Below are 20843 nucleotides of genomic sequence, written 5' to 3'. Positions count from 1 at the left end.
CTCTTGGTAGGAAGGGTTTAACATGGCTGGTCGATTTTGCTTTATTGAGCTGTACCCATTGATAAGGGTACTTTCTGTCAGCACTAATGCTTCTGGAAGTCCCTGGTTTTATTTCACTGCAACGTTCTTGAATTGTAGTCTGATTTGTTCACAGCTACAAACTTTCAAGTGCTTGAGATTTTACGCACAGTGTGGTATTCCTCCTCCAGGAGGAGAGTCTTGGGCAGTGATTCACTGAAGTATTTTTTTGCATGACTCAGAGGTTTGGAGGTTGCTTGGTCTGTCTTTTAGCTGGCTTTCAGGGGAAAAATCTCGTAACGAATTTCCTATTTTAGGCTGGTTTTGAATATCTGTTACCTATCACTGAGAGATCTTTAAGGGCTTTAATCAGTGAATCACTGTAATGAAGATCAGGAAGTCATGGCAAATGAGAATGACGTGAATTGCCTTCTTTCGTAGACAAGTGGGTAAGGAAAGGAATTGGTGGTGGTTTGACTCTTACCCTGTCAAAACAGTAATTGTTAGAAATCAATCCATTTTTTATTCTTAGAGTTTAAGACATTTAAACTAATCTGAGTGTATGTATAGCATGATTTAATCGCTGAGGTTAAAAGTTACTAATATGTCCAAAGAAATTTTTGACATTGCTACTGTAGAAATGATTGACATTTTTGACCAGACAGGCAGTGGTAACTGGTGATTAAACAGCTGGTTTGTAGCAAAATCATGACAGTGTAGGTAACTCTGCTTTTTTCTTCTTTCCATAAGCTTTTAAAAATAGAATGCAGAAAGGAAATGAATTAATATGGTGTGGTGGTATAACGCAGCTTGCTAATAATGGAATTAACTAGGCTAGTATGGTTCTGTGCAGACATCCCAGATCTCATGAAATAATCCCAGATAACCTGCTATTCTGAAACTCTTCTTTCTGTGTTACCTTGCAGAGCAGTGGTAGAGGCCGTTCATCGATTGGATCTCATCCTTGGTAATAAGGCAGCATATCAAGAAGTGTTCAAGCCAGAGAACATCAGCTTGAGGAACAAGTAAGTTGGGCAGGGCACTTGTTTTTTTTCTTTGGTTGGGGAAAATCCATGTGAAGGATGGAGGTTTTGAATCTGCAGTTTCACAGTGTATCCGATTTGTAGTGCACCTGTTGACCTGGGATCCCTCCAGGTTTTTGAAGCAGAGGCTAGATTTCAGATCTGTATGTGAACAACACCTAACCATACAGTCCATGGAGGCTTTCCTGGGTGGTGGTGTGGTATAAATAAGTCGTCTTCGTGTTGGCCAATGCCTTCCTTGTAATTATCTTTAAAAAACTGTGTGGTGAAGAAACTTCTTATGTGTATGTGAAATATTTGATCAGATTCAGAGGGTGCCTAGCAGGGATGATTTTTCTTACTAATTTTTTAAGCTGTCAAGGCAATTCTTGACAGTAATCAATTCCTTCCTAATCCTTGCAATTTAGGAAGTTACTGATGGCCAGCTGAGCCAAGGTGACTGGTGAGGTGTATGGCTTTTCCAGATGCTCTTGTGTGGGAGTGATACAAGCTGTACCATCACCAGATGGCCTAGCTCATCCATCATAATGAATTCAGATTTTCCTCTTCCGTGCTTATGTAGTGGCAGCTGTATTTGAAGCTGCTGTAGCTAAATATGAATTCTCTGCTGTCTATCTCAGGCTGCGGGAGCTGTGTGTGAAGCTGATGTTCTTGCATCCAGTGGATTATGGAAGAAAAGCAGAAGAACTGCTCTGGAGAAAAGTTTACTATGAAGTTATCCAGCTCATTAAAACAAATAAAAAGGCAGGTATCTATGGCTCTGGCATGAGAAAGTCTCTGGCTGTGCAATGGGTGAGACCAAGTTAAAAGCTTCATTTGCTTGGAGAAGTTGTGGTCTGAACACAGGGCAGGAAGCCAGGCACTCCTGAATTTTAATCATGGAGCTGACATACACTTTTTGTCTAGCTGTGGGCAGGTAAGCTTTAATGATCTGTTCAGAGAGCTGCCATTGCAGAGGATATTTCAACATAATTTGCTTAATTTTTGTCTTCCCATCTTGAAAAGACATATATCTCCATCAAGAATGATGGTCTTGAGAGGCTTTGTCAGTGCTGATTGTTTTTACTAGAGATGATCACTGGAAAATACTCACAGTATTCACACTTGTGTTTTCTAATGCCATGAATTCTCTCCTGGTGATCTGATTGTCTGAATGTATTTAAGGTGCTCTAACCAGACACCTTGATTTTATTTATTTGTTGTTGCAGCAAGTATTTCTCCTTCTTGATGTTGACCCTTAGTAAATACCACTAGATACAACATTGTTGAGCAAGAGGAGGTGCAGAACTGTGCAAAACCAATTACAGCTGAGCTACCCACTCTCTTGCTTCATATTCGGTATAACTTGGGTGGCCAGCCTAAAATGTTACCTGGACTGCATTAACATATTCTCGTTTTTCTTCCCTCCAGCACATTCACAGCCGTAGCACTCTGGAGTGTGCGTACCGGACTCACTTAGTTGCTGGCATAGGATTTTACCAGCACCTTCTCCTCTACATTCAGTCTCACTATCAGCTGGAGCTGCAGTGCTGTATTGACTGGACGCACGTAACGGACCCTCTAATAGGTCAGTGCTTAGTGTGTTGGACTCGTGGGCAAGGCCTGAATCCCAGACAGGTGGCTTCCCCTTGTGCTAGTCCATCTTTGTTTCAGCATTCAAGGGATTATCCTTTCCCCCCCGCCCCCGCCCCTGATTAGCCGGTTATCTGTTTAGAGCAGACTGTCTTGCTCTTTTTTCCATGGCACTGTTTTGTTGGTTTTTTTAATACTAAACTAGGGAAGAAAGAAGGGTTTCTAACAGGAAGAAAATGCTGTCAGAAAATTCTTTAGTGAGTGTTTGGTGATGGCAGATTTTTATGGAAAATTGAAGAGCGCTTCTGGCTGTACAGAATGGTTTTAAAAGCTTAATTAAAGCAGACAAATGGGCCGTTGGGGGAATAGGTTCTTGAAATCAACAGATTTTTGTCCGGACATCCTATTCGCTAGATGTAAGATATTGTTCCTCCTTTTGGTGCCCCGTCTATTTGTGCTCCCTTCACATACTTCCTAGTTATACTGTGTGTAGCTTTGAAACTGCTATTGAATCTTGGACTGAGAACATGAGGAAGCTCTTGTACCACAGTAGGGTATGTTAGCTGTCCGAGGTAACCGCCTCTGTGCATGCCCTTAGATGTAGGGTAATTTGAGGTATCTTACCTATTAGGGGAGGAAGAATAAAAGTGTTTACAGTCTTGAAACAGCTCAAGGCTGCATATGCATTCACATCCTTGATTACCTTGTAATGATTTGTTCACATTTGCTCCTGGGTTGTGCTCAGTGGCCTCAAGGCGTGTGTTTCTGTTCGGGTGGGTCCAGGTGAGAAATGGAGCCTCTGTATGTTTTGTGAACTGTATTAGCAAGGGTTTAATGGACATTCTTAAAGCTGGCATGGGGGACGGCAGAAACCAGCATAAGAGAAGTTAGTATGACTTTAGGAACAGAACGTTTTAGTTGCTGGTATCCTATTCTTAGTTCTGGGAGATGATTGTATCATGATCGGCTTTGAAATGTCGGTTTAAAAGGCAGATGTCCCTGGCAACTGTTGCTTTGAGAAATGTATCTCAGTACTGCAGAATTAATAAATTCTCAAAATGCGCATTCCAGATGGGTTTGTACCCTGTGGTGCTTGATTGCATTTGAAAAGCTCCCCTTACTCAGGTTTCTTAATGTGTTTAGGCTCTTTAATTAAAAGGGTGCAGCAGACGAGCATGTAACTGGATAACAGCGATGTAACTTTGCATATCTGGAAAAGATGGATGTGTAAGAATCCCGAATGAACTACAAATTAGGGTGGACACAACTTGATGGTTATATAAACGGGAGCAAGAGGATTCAAAGCAAAAAAGAAAGGGATGATGGGTCCAATAGCACACGTGGACACAGATTTGAAGGCCATGTATTTCCATAATGCAACTCATACAATGCCTGTTAGTAAGTGGGAACCATTCCTCACTGGTCACTTAAGCCTCCAGATTTCACTTCCTAAGCCAAGAGGGACACAACTCAGACTGCAGGCTGGACTGGTCTTAAAAAATCTTCCTTTGGGATTCCTGCCTGAGGGAGTTTTCTCCTCCAGAAGGTGGAAGTCCTTGGCAACAGGAAGACTGAACCTAGACTGAATCCATGATGCCCGGTGGCAGTAAATGCTCTCTGGAGAGGAAGTGTGAACGCGGTAGCCTTTGCCTTCTGATCTCTGGCTAAACCATGGCCCCACTGGAGAGAAAGTGCTGATGGGGAGATGGGAAGCACGGTCTTGCCAGCGGCAGCCCCTCCCAGGAACTGAGTCATGTTTGATGGCTTAAGTTAGTTCAGATCAGCTGGCTGGAGACTTCCCCTGTTGCTTTTGATACTTTCTACTGCCTGAACTGCTTTTTTTTTTTTTTTTTTTTTTTTTAAAGTTCGATATAGAATACACTAGACTAGACTACACTGTTTCAGTTGGAAGGGTCCTATAACGATCATCTAGTCCAACTGCCTGACCAATTCAGGGCTGACCAAAAGTTAAAGCATGTTATTAAGGGCATTGTCCAAATGCCTCTTAAATGCTGACAGGCTTGGGGTATCGACCACCTCTCTAGGAAGCCCGTTCCAGTGTTTGACCACCCTCTCGGTAACGAAATGCTTCCTAATGTCCAGTCTAAACCTCCCTTGATGCAGCTTTGAACCATTCCCACACGTCCTGTCACTGGATACCAGGGAGAAGAGATCAGCACCTCTCTCTCCATTTCGTCTCCTCAGGAAGCTGCAGAGAGCAATGAGGTTGCCCCTCAGCCTCCTTTTCTCCAAACTAGACAAGCCTAAAGTCCTTAGCTGCTCCTCATAGGATGTTCCTTTCAGCCCTTTCACGAGCTTTGTTGCCCTCCTCTGGACGCAAAGGCAGTTTTGTCCAGAGGCAGTTCTTTCTAACCGACTGCATCTGCCCTGTCTACAACACAGATTTGTTGTCCTGATTTTACCTTGTTTTACTTCTCTTCCTCCCTTTTTGGTTGGCCAGTCCTAAATCTAGATCTCAGTCTTGAGACAATGAGTTTGTTTCCATCTTCAGTGTTGGGGAGGGTATGTCCACATTGTATGCTACTGCCAGGTGCAAGTGTGCTCAGACTTTTTTCTGGCTTCCAGGGATTTGCACCAACTCCTATCCAAAGGCCTCATTAGTCATGCCCGCAAAATCAGCCTCTCAACAGGCCTTACTAGCTTGTGCTCAATGCTGTGTTAACACAATCACATGGCTTGTAGACAGGAATTGGCCTTTGTCCTCTCATCTGAGTGCAGATGGAGCCAGCTCTCTGTGGCATACCTTGTAGACGAAGTCCGAGTGACAGTCATTTCAGTGACTCTTAGTGATGCAGTGACATGCACTGCCCCTAATCAGCAGGGAATGAAGAGGGAGTGGGTGAGCATCAGTGCCTACATGTATTTTCTACATTTATTTTCCACATTTTGACAACAAGAGTGAACCAGCGCTGGTCTGTAAGATGCCAAAGATGGCAACCAACGGTGTGGTCTGACCATGTGGTCTTTGTTTTCATCTGGTGAGATGTTGGGTGTCTCAGGCAGAGGCACAGGCTGCTCATGTGTCTTTCCAGCAGCCTTTACCCAATGGTGTACATGATTTCATATTTCTCATGTAGGCTGCAAGAAACCTGTGTCTGCATCGGAGAAGGAGATGGAGTGGGCACAGATGGCGTGTCACAGATGTCTGGTTTATCTGGGAGATCTAGGTAAGAAGAGCATCGTCTTTCAGGGCAACCTTTAATACATTAAAAAGATGGTGCCTGTTCAGTACTGAGTCCATTGTTGTTAATCACCAGCTGTAGTTACTTGCAGACGCTGGTTTCCCTCGGACACATTTGTCAATGACTGGTATAAGCTGAAATCCTCGTGGATAACTGAACTGCTACAAATTGCAGAAGCTTTGTTTCTGGGCAAGTAGATGAGGAGTTTGCCCTAGATAAACAGCTGTGTCCGTGGCTGTGCAAGAATGGAAGCCTTTGCTTTTATTTGTGTTGTTTGGACAGTGTGAAGGAAACTCAAAGTGGGCTGACTTCTTAGTTCAGACTTGCTGTAAGGTTGCCTTACGGAGCCACTGTCATCAGCATAAGTGTGACTGAAAATCAGATTTGTTAAGCAATATTGTGAATCAGTCGAGAGTGGTAGGCCACTGCAAAGCCCCAGGTTCTTTGTCATTGTGTCTGGCTGCGTGTCATCCTTTTTATAGCAGACGTGTCTGTCCCATAGTCACGACCTCCTGAAGTGTGTGGTAAGTGTGTCAACTTCTTGCTTGATGGTGAACATGTGGGAGGGAAGGCAGTGAGAAAACATGTAACTGTGAAAAGCAGCTATTTGAAGTGTGGCACGGGTAAATGTGCTTGACACGCAGCAGCCTTCAAGCTCTTGGAAGCTGTTTGGCATTGTCGTCGCGCGTGAATCAGCCTAAAAATGGCATTGCAAATAAATGTCTTATGGGGGTAGTAAGAATGACTTACCTGACTGGTGGGAGAGAAGTGTGCTCACCTCTTCACAATGGTTTTACCTAAGGTTTCCAAAATGCCTGCTGTTGTCAAAAAAAAAAAAAAAAAAGTCCAGTCTAGCTACAGCCAGCTATTTTATTAGGTCAGCTGACTTGCTTTAGATTTCACAGTCTGCTGTAGTAGAATATAGTCTGTTTGAGGTACGGGAAAATGGAGCACAACTCTGAGTTATTTCAAGGATAAATGAATCGGCACTTAACACATGGAGCAGAAGAATTTCTTCCTTTTGCTTACATGCTGCCACAAGTGTTGAGGCACCCCTTTGCTTGAAGTGGCAGGGGTTGTGATGTGCGGAATAGTGCAGTTAAAATAAAAGTGCTTCAAACGGGCCTGGCAAACCCTGTACGTTTCTGTGTTTTGCCAAGAGCAGTTCTTCTTTGATGGATTTGTTGACTTGGCCAGTATTTCTAGTTTTGTGGTATTTTTAATCTGTAGTGAAACTGTGCTTCTCTGCAGAAGGGAAGAGAAGACGCTGCCTTCTGGTTTCTGATGTGCGGTGTGTGGTTTTCTTTCAGCTCGCTATCAGAATGAACTGGCAGGTGTGGACACAGAGTTGCTGGCTGAGCGGTTTTACTATCAAGCCCTTTCTGTTGCACCACAAATTGGTGAGTGAGTTACCATGAATTTTTAGTCATTAAAATCATGTTGCAGCAACCTAAAAACAATACTCTGTGATACTGCGCTAGTCAGGCTTATATCCTGCAGCTGAGAGAGGAGTGGTTTTATCCTCTGGTTAAAATTACTTCCTTCTTTGAGAATCTCTCTTTTGCTGGCAAGCCAAAGAGAGGAGTTAAAGCAAAGGTGCTCTTTGCCAGTGACCTCAACTTACTCATCTGATAACCTCTGGGAAGCTCAGACTTCCATGAACATGGTAAAGTTGTGCTCTTCTGGCTGAGGGAAGATCCAGCTGTCCATTGCCAGAAGCAGAGCATCACTGGTCATTTCCCTCTTTTTACCCCCACAAAAAACCTCACATGCTGCTTTCTCCTTCAGAAGTGACTACCTTATGAGAGCACATTGTGGCAAGAGTTGAGGGCCTGTCTTATCTTAAAAAGTGTGCAATTCCAGAAAAATGTTTTCTCTGTGCTGTCTTTGCAGAGTTATTTGCATGGTATTATTAATACAGAGGAGGAGGCATTGTTTGCTCTGCTTTCTTATGTAGATAACTGGCAGGAAGGTGGGGAGGATCTAAAAGCACTATAAAACAGAAAAAAAAAAAAACCTGAGTGGCAAAAGGGTTGAGTAGTCCAGACCTTTGTACTGCAGCTTTACTACTGTTTGTGTCTCCTGGCTTCCCTCCTGTGTGGAAATGTAGCGAGAGGGAAAGGATGTGCTTTCTAGCAGGGCCATTGTAAGTTAATTCATTGCCCCTCTCTTTCATGACAGGCATGCCCTTTAACCAGCTGGGGACATTGGCAGGGAGCAAATACTACAATGTAGAAGCTACCTATTGCTATTTACGCTGGTGAGTGTCTGAGGATCATGGCTTTCTGGACAGAGAATCAGTGCACTGTGGTTGCTGGTGCCAGATTCTTTTCTCCTTTACTTTGGACTTGTGACTGTTTTCAGCGGATGAGTTTCAGGGGACAGGGAAGAGAGATGGGTTTATTTCACCCTTGAGCAGGACTGATAATAAGAAAGAGCCTTGGTCAAACTAAACCATCGTGCTTGTCACTAAAATACGTGTGCAGGGCTGTACTTGGAGGGCAGGGTTTCATCTGAGACCCTCTGCCTCTGCTGGAGAGCCAGCTTTGAAGGGGAGTGGAGGTGCTGAGTGAGGCACCCTGCATAGTGAGGTGGGTGGAATTCAGTTATCTGAACATGGCCTTAAGGCACAAATTTGAAAAAGTGTGTAAACGTTGCAGATGGAGCTGTGGTGCAGCTTGAAGTGGGGTTTGCAGACATCAGTGGGAGTTAAGTAGCCCAGCGTGTTCAAACAAAAGCATTAGGTACCTGTCTTCATGGTTAGATGCCTGAATAACTTTCTCGTGAATTAAAGCCATAAAATATGAGCAACCTTGTGGCAAAGTAACTTTTGATGTGTTCTATTTTGGTATCTCAGTATCCAGTCTGAAGTGTCCTTTGAAGGTGCCTATGGGAACCTGAAGCGGCTGTATGACAAAGCAGCCAAAATGTATCACCAGTTGAAGAAGTGTGAAACCAGGAAGTTGTCTCCAAGCAAGAAACGGTAAGAGGGAAAAGAAAAGGAGAGGGCTGCGGGCTGAGGGTTTGCAGTGCCACCAGTGTCGTCCTCTGGGTTGAGAGTAGTGCCTTTCTGGGAAGTGGGAAGTGGTAGGTGGCCTATATGAGGCAGTGACTGTTCCCAGAATTTTGAGAGCCCCAGTCTAGTTCCCGTTCTTGATCTCTCAGGCCATAATTTCAGGAGAACAGCTAAACGCTGGCTAGGTGTAGAGTTTGAGGTGAGAGGTTTTTCTCACTCTCCCCTGGAGCTGTTGACTGTTCATGAGGGCTGAGGTACATTGGTGAAAGGTAGAAGTGTATAAGTTGTCTTTTTTCTCCAGTTTCATCAGAATGTAGTTTTCAATTGAGACCTGATTTACCTGTTAAGAGAGCTCTGTTAGTCTAGTCCATCTCTGTGACGCGGTACCTGCTTTACAGTGTTTTCTTCTCAATCTTTTTAGAGGCAAAGACATTAAGAGGTTGCTGGTGAGCTTTATGTACCTGCAGAGTCTTTTGCAGCCAAAGAGCAGGTAAGGTTACGGCAGATTATATCTTCTATTGATAACTCACAGGCATTCAGAATTGGAAGAGACTGTTCCCTGTAGGATAACAGTGCCTGTGCTGAGGCTTTCTGCCAAAAGGTCCGAGACTTTAGTCTTCTAACCTTGCAGGGAGAGTGAAGAAGATTGTCTTCCAAGGGAGGCTGAAATACCAAAGGGTTAAATACTTTGCGACTCTGGCTAAATCAAGACAGTAGCTGAGTGAATGTTGAACTCCTGAGCCTCGCAGCTCATCTCTGTGCTGTACTATGCCTTTGGTGTTTTCTTGCCTTGTTCAGTTATCAGATGCTTTTTCCTGGCAAGCACTGGATTTAGGCTGATGGGACAGCAAAGAGTCACCGTCTGTACGTGTGCAGGGCTGTTCATTGCATTTGGAAATCTGTAACCAAATACCTTGTTCAAAGAAACAAATAGCATAACCTATTCATGTTAGAATAAACAGAAAGCTTTGTACAGCTGTGTGATTTTTTTTTTTTTTTCTTGGATTTTCTTTGTCTCTGCTGGGAGGTTTTCAGGTGATTGTAAATTAACCTCTTACTGCTTGAAATAGAGCAGGTGTTTTAAAAGGCTTATTCACAGGCTACAGTTAAACTCATCATGGAATAGTTTAGGTTGGAAGGGACCTTCTAGGGGTCCAGTCCTCCCCCAAAGTAGGGTCCACTGTGAAGGTAGATTCAAATGTGAAGTCAGATGAGGTTGCTCAGAGCCTCATCCAGCTGAGTTTTGAATGGATCTAAGGACAGAGATTCCACACCTCTCTGGTCCCCCTTCCAGTGTTTGACCACCTTCACTGCAGAGATTTCCCGCCCCCCCCCTTACATCTAGTCTCATTTTCCTTTTCTGCAGCTTGTATCCATTGCTTCCTTTCCTTTTGCTGTGCACCATTGAGAAGAGCCTTACTCAGTCCTCAATAACCACCTATTTGGCATCTGAAAACAGAAGTTTATATACCCCGCGAGCCTTCTCTCTTTCAGGCTGAACAAACTCGATTCTCTTTGCTTCTTCTCATACCTCATGTTCTCTGTTCCCCTGGACTAAGTCCAGTTTGTCAGTGTCTTGTTGTTTGTTTGGTTTTTTTTGTACTGGGGACCCCAAGACTGGATGCAGTACTCTGGATGCGATCTCGTGAGTGCCAAATAGGGATAATAATTTTCCTCAACCTGCTGGCTGTGCCCTTGCTAATGCAGCCCAGTATGGGATTAGCTTTCAAATATTGATTTATACCGGAGTGGAACTTCAAGGCTCATTTAATATCCACTTAACACATATTTAGCGCATAAGAAAATTGGAAATTACTGCAATTTCTCAAGCACGTTGCCCCCTGAAAAGGGTTTGCTAGATGTTTTGCAGATGGATTTATTTTGTAACTAGGAGACTCCCATAGCCCATTATACTGAATACTGTGGGTGCTTCCTTAGAAGTAGCTAAAGCTACAGAGGATTTTGGAATATTCTTACAGGGCTGCAAGTTAGAGCCATGGGAGGAGGAAAAGTTGAGTCCCCAGTTTGTGCGCTGCAATGTAATCCTTTAACCGAGCAGTGGATCCAAAACTTTTGCTACCTTTAGCATTGAAGTGTCCTGTGTATCTTAATGGCTACTACCTGAACTCCCAGGGAGAAAGTCATATATTTTTCGGTGACCCATCTCTTTGCAGGGAGGTGCTCTAGTTATTGTTTGTCTTTAGTTTAGCAGCTTTGGAGAGGAAAACATAATCTAATTCATCTCACTTGCTTCCCATAGCTGTTGTTGCCTGCAGTATATTCCCTGGTGCTTCATCCTGTCTGGTGCTAAAGGATAGACTAAATGCCAGTTTTGGTTCAGTTTCCATGCAGACATTGCCAGGAGCTTGAGTCTTGAATAATAATTCTTGTTTATTTTTTCCTCTTGTTAAGCTCTCTGGATTCTGAGCTGACATCTCTCTGCCAGTCTGTGCTGGAGGATTTCAACCTGTGCTTGTTCTACCTGCCCTCTCCTCCTAATCTGAGCTCAGCTAGTGAAGATGAAGAAGAGTATGAGAGTGGCTACTCCTTCCTTCCTGATCTCCTCATCTTTCGCATGGTGATCATCTGCCTTATGAGTGTTCACAGCCTGAAGAGGGCAGGTAACCAGTGCTTTATTCAGCTGTTCAGAAATTTAGTGATTAGCATTCAGCAGCCCAGTTAGGCTGAAGAAGTTGTCTTAATTGGCATTCATTTTTTGGACTAGTGGTCAGTCTCCTCCACATCATTATGCTGTCTTGTTGCAGGTTCAAAGCAGTACAGTGCAGCCATCGCTTTCACCCTGGCCCTCTTCTCTCACCTGATAAATCACGTCAATATTCGCCTACAGGCAGAGCTAGAAGAAGGGGAAAATCCAGTCCCAGCCTTTCAGAGTGATGGCACAGGTAAGCGAACAGAGACAATATAAGCTGGGTCTCCCCAGTTGCCTGCCTGTAGGGCTGGCTTTTACTTTTCTTTCCTAAATCTCCTGGGCATGGGTTTTGTAGTGTAGTGCCTGAGTGGTGTTAGAGACATCTTGATCTTTGACTGCTGGGCTGAAATCCCCAAAGATGGGTAATCTGCTGAGACAGCCTCACGCTCTCTGTGAGTATCAGAATCATCACAGGATGAAAATGTTGCTTTCCTTGTTGTAAGGAGTTATCTTTCTGTATCTCTTGGCAGCTCATTCATCATCTGTTTACCCCAATCTCTGCTCCTTATTTTCTCTCTCTCTGTTTGCTGTTATTTACTGGACTCTCTTCTCCTCCACTGAGGAGATGATCTCAGGTGAAACACCTGGGCAGAGCAGTGTCTAAGGGAGGCAGACCCTGCTTAGCACACCTTATCTCTTCTCAGACAAAACCAGATCTTTAGTTTCCGGGGGATCCTCTTGAGCAGAAAATAAAATTGCTGAATCTTTCCCCTGCGAACAGTCGATTTGTAGTATTTCACAGAACGCAAGACTGGAGTTTTCCTGGTCAAAAGCAACAATAAATGACTCCTCCCCTGCATGGGTTTTGAAGCTGTTGGGGTGGCATAGGGCTGCTGGAAAGGCTGTGAGCATGTTGGTCAAGGAAGGGATTAGGTCAACTCAGTCTAGTTACAGGGTGGAGTGGCTGGTTTAATCAAGCTGACTGGCACATGCCGTTGCCCTGCTTGGTGGGTCACTTGGCTCCCAGGCTGTAGAAAGCCGGGGAAAAGATTTAAGATTCAACTGTGTATTTTATGCTGGCCTGGCAGCAGTCAGCACTGAGGCTGCCTGATAACGGAGCAGCACAGCTTGGGCAGTAGGAATCCAGGCTTCCCAAGTCTTTCTGGGCGCCTTTTAGAAAGTGAGTCATTCTTCTAGGGTTGCCATTACTTGTTCTCTGGTTAAAGACACTAATAGAAGTGATGGCTGAAATTTGCACTACTGGTTCCCCAGGCTCAGGTCTGGCAAGCAGCTTGTATGACACATCGGGACTTTCTTAACTTGTGGTCTCATTTTAAATGCCTGCAGATGACCAGGAGCCGCGGGAGCCATTGAACTCGATTGAGAAGGAAGCTGAAGCTGACTTGGCCAATCATCAGCCCAGCGAGGAACAGCGGAAGAATGACTGCAAGAAAAGCAAGAAATACTCCCGCCTCTCCTGTTTGCGTCGCCGCCGCCACCCCCAGAAGGTGGATGAGAGTGACCTGAGCGAGGGCTTTGACTCTGACTCCAGCCAGGGCTCCACAAAGGGCAGTGATGGCTCAGAAAGTGGCTCAGAGAAGAGTGACGAGGAAGCAGAAGCTGCTTTTGATGTGGAGACGGACTCTGACATGAACAGCCAAGAATCTCGGTCCGACTTGGAGGACATGGAGGATGAGCCGGGTGAGGAGGGAAGCGGCCGAGGCAAAAGCGGGCCCAAAGAGGCCTTAAAAAACTGTGTGGATGGCAGTGGGCTGGGGGACTCCAAGAGCCCAAGCATCTCTAAAATTGAGGCTCCGGATCCAGCAGTCAATGGGCCAGCTTCCCTGAGCACTAATGACGCAAGCATAGCCAGTAATCTCCAAGCCATGTCCACCCAGCTGTTTCAGACCAAACGCTGCTTTCGCTTGGCTCCCACTTTCAGCAACATCCTTCTGAAACCGAACAGTGAACCACCCGTCTTGAAGGATGGAATAGAAAATAAGCCATGTGTCAATGGAGATCTGGAGAAGCCCAGCTTGGTAGAGCAAGGTAAGGATCAGCGACCTTGTTCAAAATATTTGTTGTTGCAGTTCTGTGTAGAAAATTGCAAGCTGTAGCAGTCTGTTTGCTAAAATCCACCCCTTCTCATGGTGCAAGTTCCCCTTTGGCCAGGTTTGGAGGAGCAGGTTGCCCAAGTACTGGGCAGGTCTTGGGTGTTTCCTGAAGGAGGAGCTTTACTCTTAGTGCCTGACATCCAGGAATATGTACACTGAGCAAAAGAAACACCTGCAGCCAGCCAGGGTTGTCTGTTGTTCTGCTCAACAGGCTAAATGCTGAGCAGCTGTTATAATATAGGGGATAATTCCAGCAGATATTAAAAATTTGGATTATATTCCTTTTTCCCATGTGAAATCTCTGTAATCAGACACTTCCTAGTGCTTCTGGTGATGGACAGTGCAGATGCAGTCCAGGAAGTTCTCCATGAAATGTCAGATTATCAACTCTGCAAAGCTCTCGTAGGAGCTTGTCTGTAAGATGTGACCTAGGTGCATGCTAGAGGAGGTGAGGGCCTCTTTCTGTGACCTCTGAATGCTGCCTCGCTGAGTGCTCAGGGCTGAACCCAACTGCAGATGCACAGCAGGTGGAGCTGCAATGTCTCTATTACCATGCATCTTACACAACTGAGTAATGTTCTGGGAAAAAACAGCTTGAAAGGGAGATCTGATGCGCTACAGGGAGTTGTTTGTATTTCAGATAAAACCACATGGGCCTGTTCGGTCTTGTTTGTCATTCCTCCCAGCTTCCCTGGAGCAAGGAAACATTTTTGCATCGTGCTGCCAAATTCAATGGGCCTGCAGCACTGGCAAGATTCAGGCTTTGCCTGGGCCAGGATTTGAAGGGGGAGCATTAGATCATGTTAATGTTTACTGGCTCCCGGCATTGCTTCATAGCCACTTGAAAGAGATGGGTGTAAGGGAAGAAACAAACGATTTTTGGTCTGTTTAACATTTTCCTTCAACGGGTTACACAGATGTTGCAGCTCCAGGAACGTATTTGAATAGTGTGGCCATGATACTTTTATAGATGTAGAAAATGAGAGGTTGAATGAGCCAGGTTGAATGAATTAACCCATGTGCCTTTTACCTTTGAGCTCTCCTTGCTTCAGCTGTGCTGTTTCAAAACTCGAGCTATTTAATGGTCTTAACACTCTATCAGGGATGGTTTCTGAATAAATTACTTCCTTCCTTTTGATTCTGAGGGTTTATTGAATGATAATTGCTGTGCTAATAGGCAGAAATGACTGTGCAATTAGAATAAGGGACTGCTACAAAATGCGTCGTTGATTCCCAGCTTGCTGCTACCTTGACCTCAGGTCACTCATGTAGTTAGCATGCAATTTCATTGGCAGTGGCTTTGAGATCCTCAGGTCTGTAGAATTACAAGATTACAAAGCATATTCAATATTTAAAATCACCTGGGCCCTGGCTCATAAAACAGCCCTACCATTTTCTTTTCTTGTGTAGCCCGAAGATTAGTGCGCATTGACCTCAACAGTGATTGCTGGCTCTGTCCTCTGCAGTAAATGATATGGTCCTTGTGCTGGCACATGCTGCTTCCCCCTACTCTGTTAGCGAGCGTCTCAGAGGCTGCTGCAGGGCTTGAGGCGTTTGTCAAACTTTCACAGGGAGATTTTAGCAATCTTCTCCCAACGAAGAAGAAAATGCAATAGTGGTACACTCTTATCAGCAGCATAGGGGACAGGGAACTGGTTTTGTGAGGGTGTGTGCAGGCATCGAAAAGTTCAACTCAACTCTTACCAACCCAGCGCTGTTCTCATACCAGTAAGGCTTGGCTTCTCAAGGGTTTTAATGCCTGCCATCCTGCTTTTCCCTTCATTTTCCAGATGACGTGTCTGACTCTGAGGAAAGCATTTCAAGTAACAAGTCCTGCAGGAATGAGCGATCCCTTCAGGAGAAGCTAGAGATCGTGACCAACGAAGGGCTGCTTCTCACTGTCAAGGTGTTCCTGGACTGGCTGAGGACAAACACGGACCTCATCATCATGTGTGCTCAGGTGGGAACTGTGCTCGGTCTGAGGTTGCATCTGTTCAGTTCCCCTGGGCTGGGATGATAAGGGCATATTGAAGGTACTGTCCCAGTCCTGGACAGAAGGTGATGTTAAATACACCACCAGCTGAATTAAGATAATCTTGACCTAAGAAGTGTAGTGAAGTTTACTCTTCATAAAGCATTCTGAGGTCTGTTGAAGATGCTGGAAAGCCCAAGCGGCCTGCTTACTGCATACATCTGTCTTGACATTTTCTGTGGCCTTTTGTGTTTTGTTCCTGCAGAGCTCTCAGAGCCTGTGGAACAGGCTGTCTGTGCTCCTGAACCTTCTGCCTTCTGCTGCAGACCTGCAGGAATCAGGTACTGGGGAAGGAAGTGGCAATATAATGTTTCAGCAAGCCTAGTCATCAGTGATTTCCATGGTGTGTGATAGATCCCGGGGTGAGAGATTTGCCAGTAGCAGTTTGCTTATAAGCACAATGGGAAGCAACATTGTGCATGTGTTGGTTTTGTGTTTAAACACCATTCCAGTTAAATACTGTCCTGTAGACTTTAGTTCTATTAATGCATTATATATGGATGACAATATACTGAAACACTCGCACCTGTGTGCGTGAAGTCCTTGTGTGGCCAAAATGATTGGAATTAACTGTCAAGACCATAAGTAAAGGTATGATTTTGTCATGGCAATCATGGAAACTAGTTTTGAAGCTCCAAATGCTTGTGACGTGCCCTGTACCTCAGCCTAAAAATCCCCATGGTTCATGAGAAGCATAGTTTAAACAGGGATGCTTGTCTGTTGGAACGAATGGGAAAGCTGACTCTCCAAACTACATTTTTTTCCTGAAGTGGTGCGCCTCAGCAGGTTGTTTGGGACAGTTACTCTTTATGTTGTGGGTGGCCTTTTTGTTCCTCCTTCAACACATGCTCACAGTACACATGTAATCTAAAATCTCTGCCCTTGATCATTACAGATTGTGTGCCTTAAAGCAGTTTTCCTCTTCGTCCCCACATCAGTTGTTCCAGTCACCATATATTGCTGTGCTTCCCCTCCATCCTCTCCAGGGCTGGCCCTATGTAATGAAGTCAAGGACATTCTGAGTGGCGCTGAGCTCCCAGACCTGAAAGCCAACTTGCTGCTCCCAGAAGATGTGGCCCTGCGAAATCTTCCCCCTCTGAAAAATGCACACAAGAGGTTTAACTTTGAGCAGGACCGGCCCATTTTCTCAGCAGTTGAGGAGGTGAGTCAGGGTAAATCCTGAATCTTGGCACAAGCTGCATTTCTCTTTCTGGAGGTGCAGCCTGTCTTTGCTGTAAGATGAAGCTCTAGTTCTGCAGATGGAGATCATCTTCTTTCTTGCCAAAAAAGACCCCAAACTGACTCAAACTTTTGAGTCTGAGGTGGGTTCATGTTATTGGTAGTTACTGCACTCATCTGTCTATCCAAAAATTAGTTTTCAAAAAATTGCCTTGTCGTCCCTTCCCTCTCAGAGTCATTATGAAAGGAAGCACAGTCACATGTTGACAGCTTTGCTGCATGAAGTCTCCTGACCTTCCTGTCTGGGCAGAAGAGTTGCTATCTCTGCCCTGCCTTGAATGAAGGGAATTTGGTTGGAGCTGCAGGATACTTGCTGTGATCCTTCTCTAGTAAATGCAAAAGTCGGTGAAACCTCACTTCATGTGGCACTCTGTGCCTTCGTAGAGCACTTCTGTCTGTTTTCCCAAGCACAAAGGGCCAAGGTGATCGTTTCTGGGTAGTGGAGGTGTGCAGAAAAAGGCAATTGTTGTTCTCCTGTCTTGCCTTGCTAGACCAATCTGATTCCTTTGGAGCGGGGAATATATTAACATCTTCTGCCTCGATTTAAGGGCACTGTTCTGACACGTGACGTGGGACCCATGTTTGTTAAATCACAGTCCAGCCGGCTGAGGTCTTGAATGTCATCTCAAAGTGCAAGCAGTCTCAAAGTGGAGCAAAGTGCAGCAATCTCACACCCCACATGAGCTCACCTTTTGCTGCCTTTGCCTAGCAGCCCAGCCAAGAGTAGTGCCTGCCCCACAATCAGATATAGATTGTTGTTTGATTTGATTCCTTTTTCCAGCACTGAGGGCTTGAGCAGAGATTTATGGGGGAGAGCCTGTTGATGTTTTCTGAGTTTTTTTGAGTTGGGAAGGCCCAGACTGCAAGCACTTCCAAGCTTTCTGGCCAACTGTAGGCTTTCCTGCAGCCCTCGCCTTCAGTCTCTGTCTTCAGAAGCACATTTCCATCAGAAATGTTTCCTTTGGCTTTTTTTTAATAGCAGTTTCTGCCTTTTCCAAAAGCGTGAGCTGCAGGGTCGGAGCTGGGTCAAGCTACAACCCCCATGGGGAGACATGGCTGGTGACTGCCTGTCTGCTTCTTTGCAGTCTGTTGTTCGGATTTGCTGCATTCGGAGCTTTGGCCACTTCATTACCCACTTGCAAGGCAGCATCCTGCAGTTCAACTCGGAGCTTGGGATCTTCATCAGCATAGCACAGTCGGAGCAAGACAACTTGCTGCATCAGGCCCAAGCCCAGTTTCACATGGTGAGTTGGCAGAGGTGGGCTAATTCTCTGTACTTGGCACAATTTCCTGTAGATTACTATTAGATTGCAACTATAATCACAGATCTTTGGTGGGAGATGAAAGTTTTGCTCCTTAAAGCTACTCAGGTGTCCCCTTTTCACCCTGTTTCTGGAAGGATGTGCTAGTGTCAGCTTGTGTGTTTCCTGCTAACTGATATGGAAGTTTGTTTTTGTGACTAGGCTGCAGAGGAAGCTCGTCGGAACAGGCTAATGAGAGATATGGCTCAGCTTCGACTGCAGGTAGGAGATGCTGGTTCCAGCCTGAAAACTGGCAGGGTAGTGGCTGCAATGTCTGAAACTAGGAAGGGAAGAGGGAGCTCACTGCTCCCATTCCACACAGAGGCAGTAAGTCTGTTCTGCAAAGACAGAATCATAGAATATCTCAAGTTGGAAGGGACCCATAAGAATCATTGAGTCCATCTCCCTGCTCTTCACAGGGGCTACCTAAAACTAAACCGTATGCCTAAGAGCGTTGACCAGATGCTGCTTGAACTCTAACGGGCTTGGTGCTGTCACCACTTCCCTGGGGAGCCTGTTCCAGTGACCGACCACCCTCTCAGTGATGAACCTTTTCCTAATGTCCGATCTGAACTTCCCCTGACACAGTTTCATTCCGTTTCCTCGTGTCCTGTCTCTGGTCACTAGAGAGAGATCAGCACCTCCCCCTCCGCTACCCACTTTGAGGAAGTTGTGGACTGCGATGAGGTCACCCCTCAGCAATGAGGTCACGCCTCAGCCTTCTCTTCTCCAAGCTGAACAAGCCAAGTGACCTCAGCCACTCCTCATAAATCTTGCCCTCAAGACCTTTCACCATCTTGGTCACCCTCCTCTGGGCACACTGTACCAGTTTGATGTCCCCCTTATATTGAGGTGCCCAAAACTGCACACAGTACTCGAGGTGGGGCCGCACCAGTGCAGAGTAGAGTGGGACAATCACCTCCCTTTGACTCACTGGCTGCATCCAGCCCTCTGCTCCACGTGCTGGGAGGTTGGAAGGGCCCGATGGAGCTTTGCAGGGTGAGTCTTGCCCTGTTTGACCGTTTGTTTCAGCATGAATTTGAAGCAAGTGTCTCTGTATGTGTGCTTTTTCAGCTGGAGGTTTCTCAGCTGGAGGGAAGTCTCCAGCAGCCCAAAGCACAGTCAGCCATGTCTCCTTACCTTGTCCCGGACACCCAGGCCCTCTGCCAGCACCTGGCTGTTGTCAAGCAGCTGGCCACCAGCGGGAGGTTCATAATCATCATCCCTCGAACAGGTATGGGGACTCCTTGACAGGACGTCAAGTAACTGAGCCTGCCTTCCCCTCATTCCCTCCTTGCTAGGAAGCAAGCCCTGTGGGCCAAGGTGGTGGCTTTCTCTCCTGCTGCTGTTGTCCTTTACTTCGGCTGGAGCAGCTGAAACGCCGTTTCTGCATGTCGCTTTTGTGGCCTGTTTTATGTGTGGCCCATGCTTGGAATCTAACATAGTGTATTGAAGAACAGCTGGAAAGAGAGAGGCCCTGTTCACCCTCCGCTTCGTCTGCCTCCTGTAGCAGCCACTGCTGCTGTGCATCAGAGACGGTTCAGTGGGATGAGGAATTCTTGACACATCTGGATTAGTTTGCAGAAATATAGCTGTAAGCCAGATGTTTTTGCTTCTTTTTTTTCTGTTAGTGATTGATGGCTTAGACTTCCTGAAAAAGGAGAATGCAGGTGCTCGGGACAGCATCCGGTATCTGGAGGCAGAATTTAAAAAGGGAAACAGGTGAGAGTGGGAGAGTGATGCGATTTGCCCTTGCTTTTGGAATGGGTGTATTTTGGGGTGGAAGAAAATGTCAATGGTGGGAGCAGCCTGTGCATCCCTTGGAGCAGAGTGAGGAGTGGGCCTCAAGAATGTACTTGGCGAGAGGGAAGGTGGTGAAGTAACAGATTTGGCAGATGCACTTGTAGTTGCTGCTCGGCCACAAAATGTGGCTGTTTCTGAGGAATGGAGGGAGTTGCGTCTCTTTATCAGTGTACAAAACTGAGCAGTACCTTTTACTGATGCAGCTGGAAGAGCTGTACTGCATTATTGCCCAGGTTAGCTGTAGAAGGACAAACAGCTGTGCTTCCGTGAAGACGAACTGCATCTTCCAGGCCTGTGTCAGGGCTGGTGGGCTTTGAAACACTTGTGGTATTGTGAACCGCACACAGCGATGGTGATGAGACAGGGGAGGTGATCTAAGGGACTTCGCAGGGCAGGCCTTTGGGTGCTATTTTGGTTGAAAAAAGCCAGCATTGCAAAACGGTCCTGCAGCACCTGGTGGACCTGCTGTAGAGCACTGACTTCAGTCTGTGTGACAGTCTCCGTGTGAGCTCTGTGATTCTGATCTTTCTTTAGGTACATTCGTTGCCAGAAAGATGTTGGGAAGAGCTTTGAGAGGCATAAATTGAAGAGACAAGATTTAGATGCCTGGTAAGATTACAGCATCTGGAGATGTCTGAGCCCAATTCCCAGCAGGCAGGTGGCTTTGGGGAGAGGTGTTAGCACTGGGACCCATCATGCAGCTTCCTTGATTTGGTGCTCTATGTAAGTAACTATAAAATTCCCTAGAGACAGCGTTAGAGCATCCATCTGTGCATCTTGCATAGCACCAAACACTTGGTGCTAAGAAGGGTCTCAGAAAAGCCCTCATAGAATCATAGAATCGTTAAGGTT

At 45.7% G+C, this 20843-nt stretch overlaps 1 protein-coding gene across 1 annotated transcript; it reads left to right on the top strand.

Moving 5' to 3' along the window:
* Positions 1-900: 900 nt before the first annotated feature.
* On the top strand, positions 901-20623 carry SMG5 (SMG5 nonsense mediated mRNA decay factor; the record flags this gene model as incomplete). Its single annotated transcript, XM_009582746.1, is given in 19 exon segments — positions 901-1043; positions 1682-1805; positions 2472-2628; positions 5732-5821; positions 7147-7236; positions 8018-8096; positions 8694-8819; positions 9274-9342; positions 11265-11473; positions 11618-11755; positions 12850-13551; positions 15407-15576; positions 15854-15929; positions 16635-16810; positions 17973-18131; positions 18351-18410; positions 19263-19422; positions 19820-19910; positions 20526-20623. Coding segments are annotated over 19 exon segments (2917 nt in total), but the record flags the coding sequence as incomplete, so codon positions are not given.
* Between the last annotated feature and the right edge of the window lie 220 nt (positions 20624-20843).

This window comes from Fulmarus glacialis, unplaced genomic scaffold, assembly GCF_000690835.1.
Source record: "Fulmarus glacialis isolate BGI_N327 unplaced genomic scaffold, ASM69083v1 scaffold8128, whole genome shotgun sequence".
In the NCBI taxonomy this organism is placed as follows: Eukaryota; Metazoa; Chordata; class Aves; order Procellariiformes; family Procellariidae; genus Fulmarus; species Fulmarus glacialis.
The sequence above is the reverse complement of the archived record's forward strand: the minus strand, read 5'-3'. Positions and strand labels throughout refer to the sequence as shown.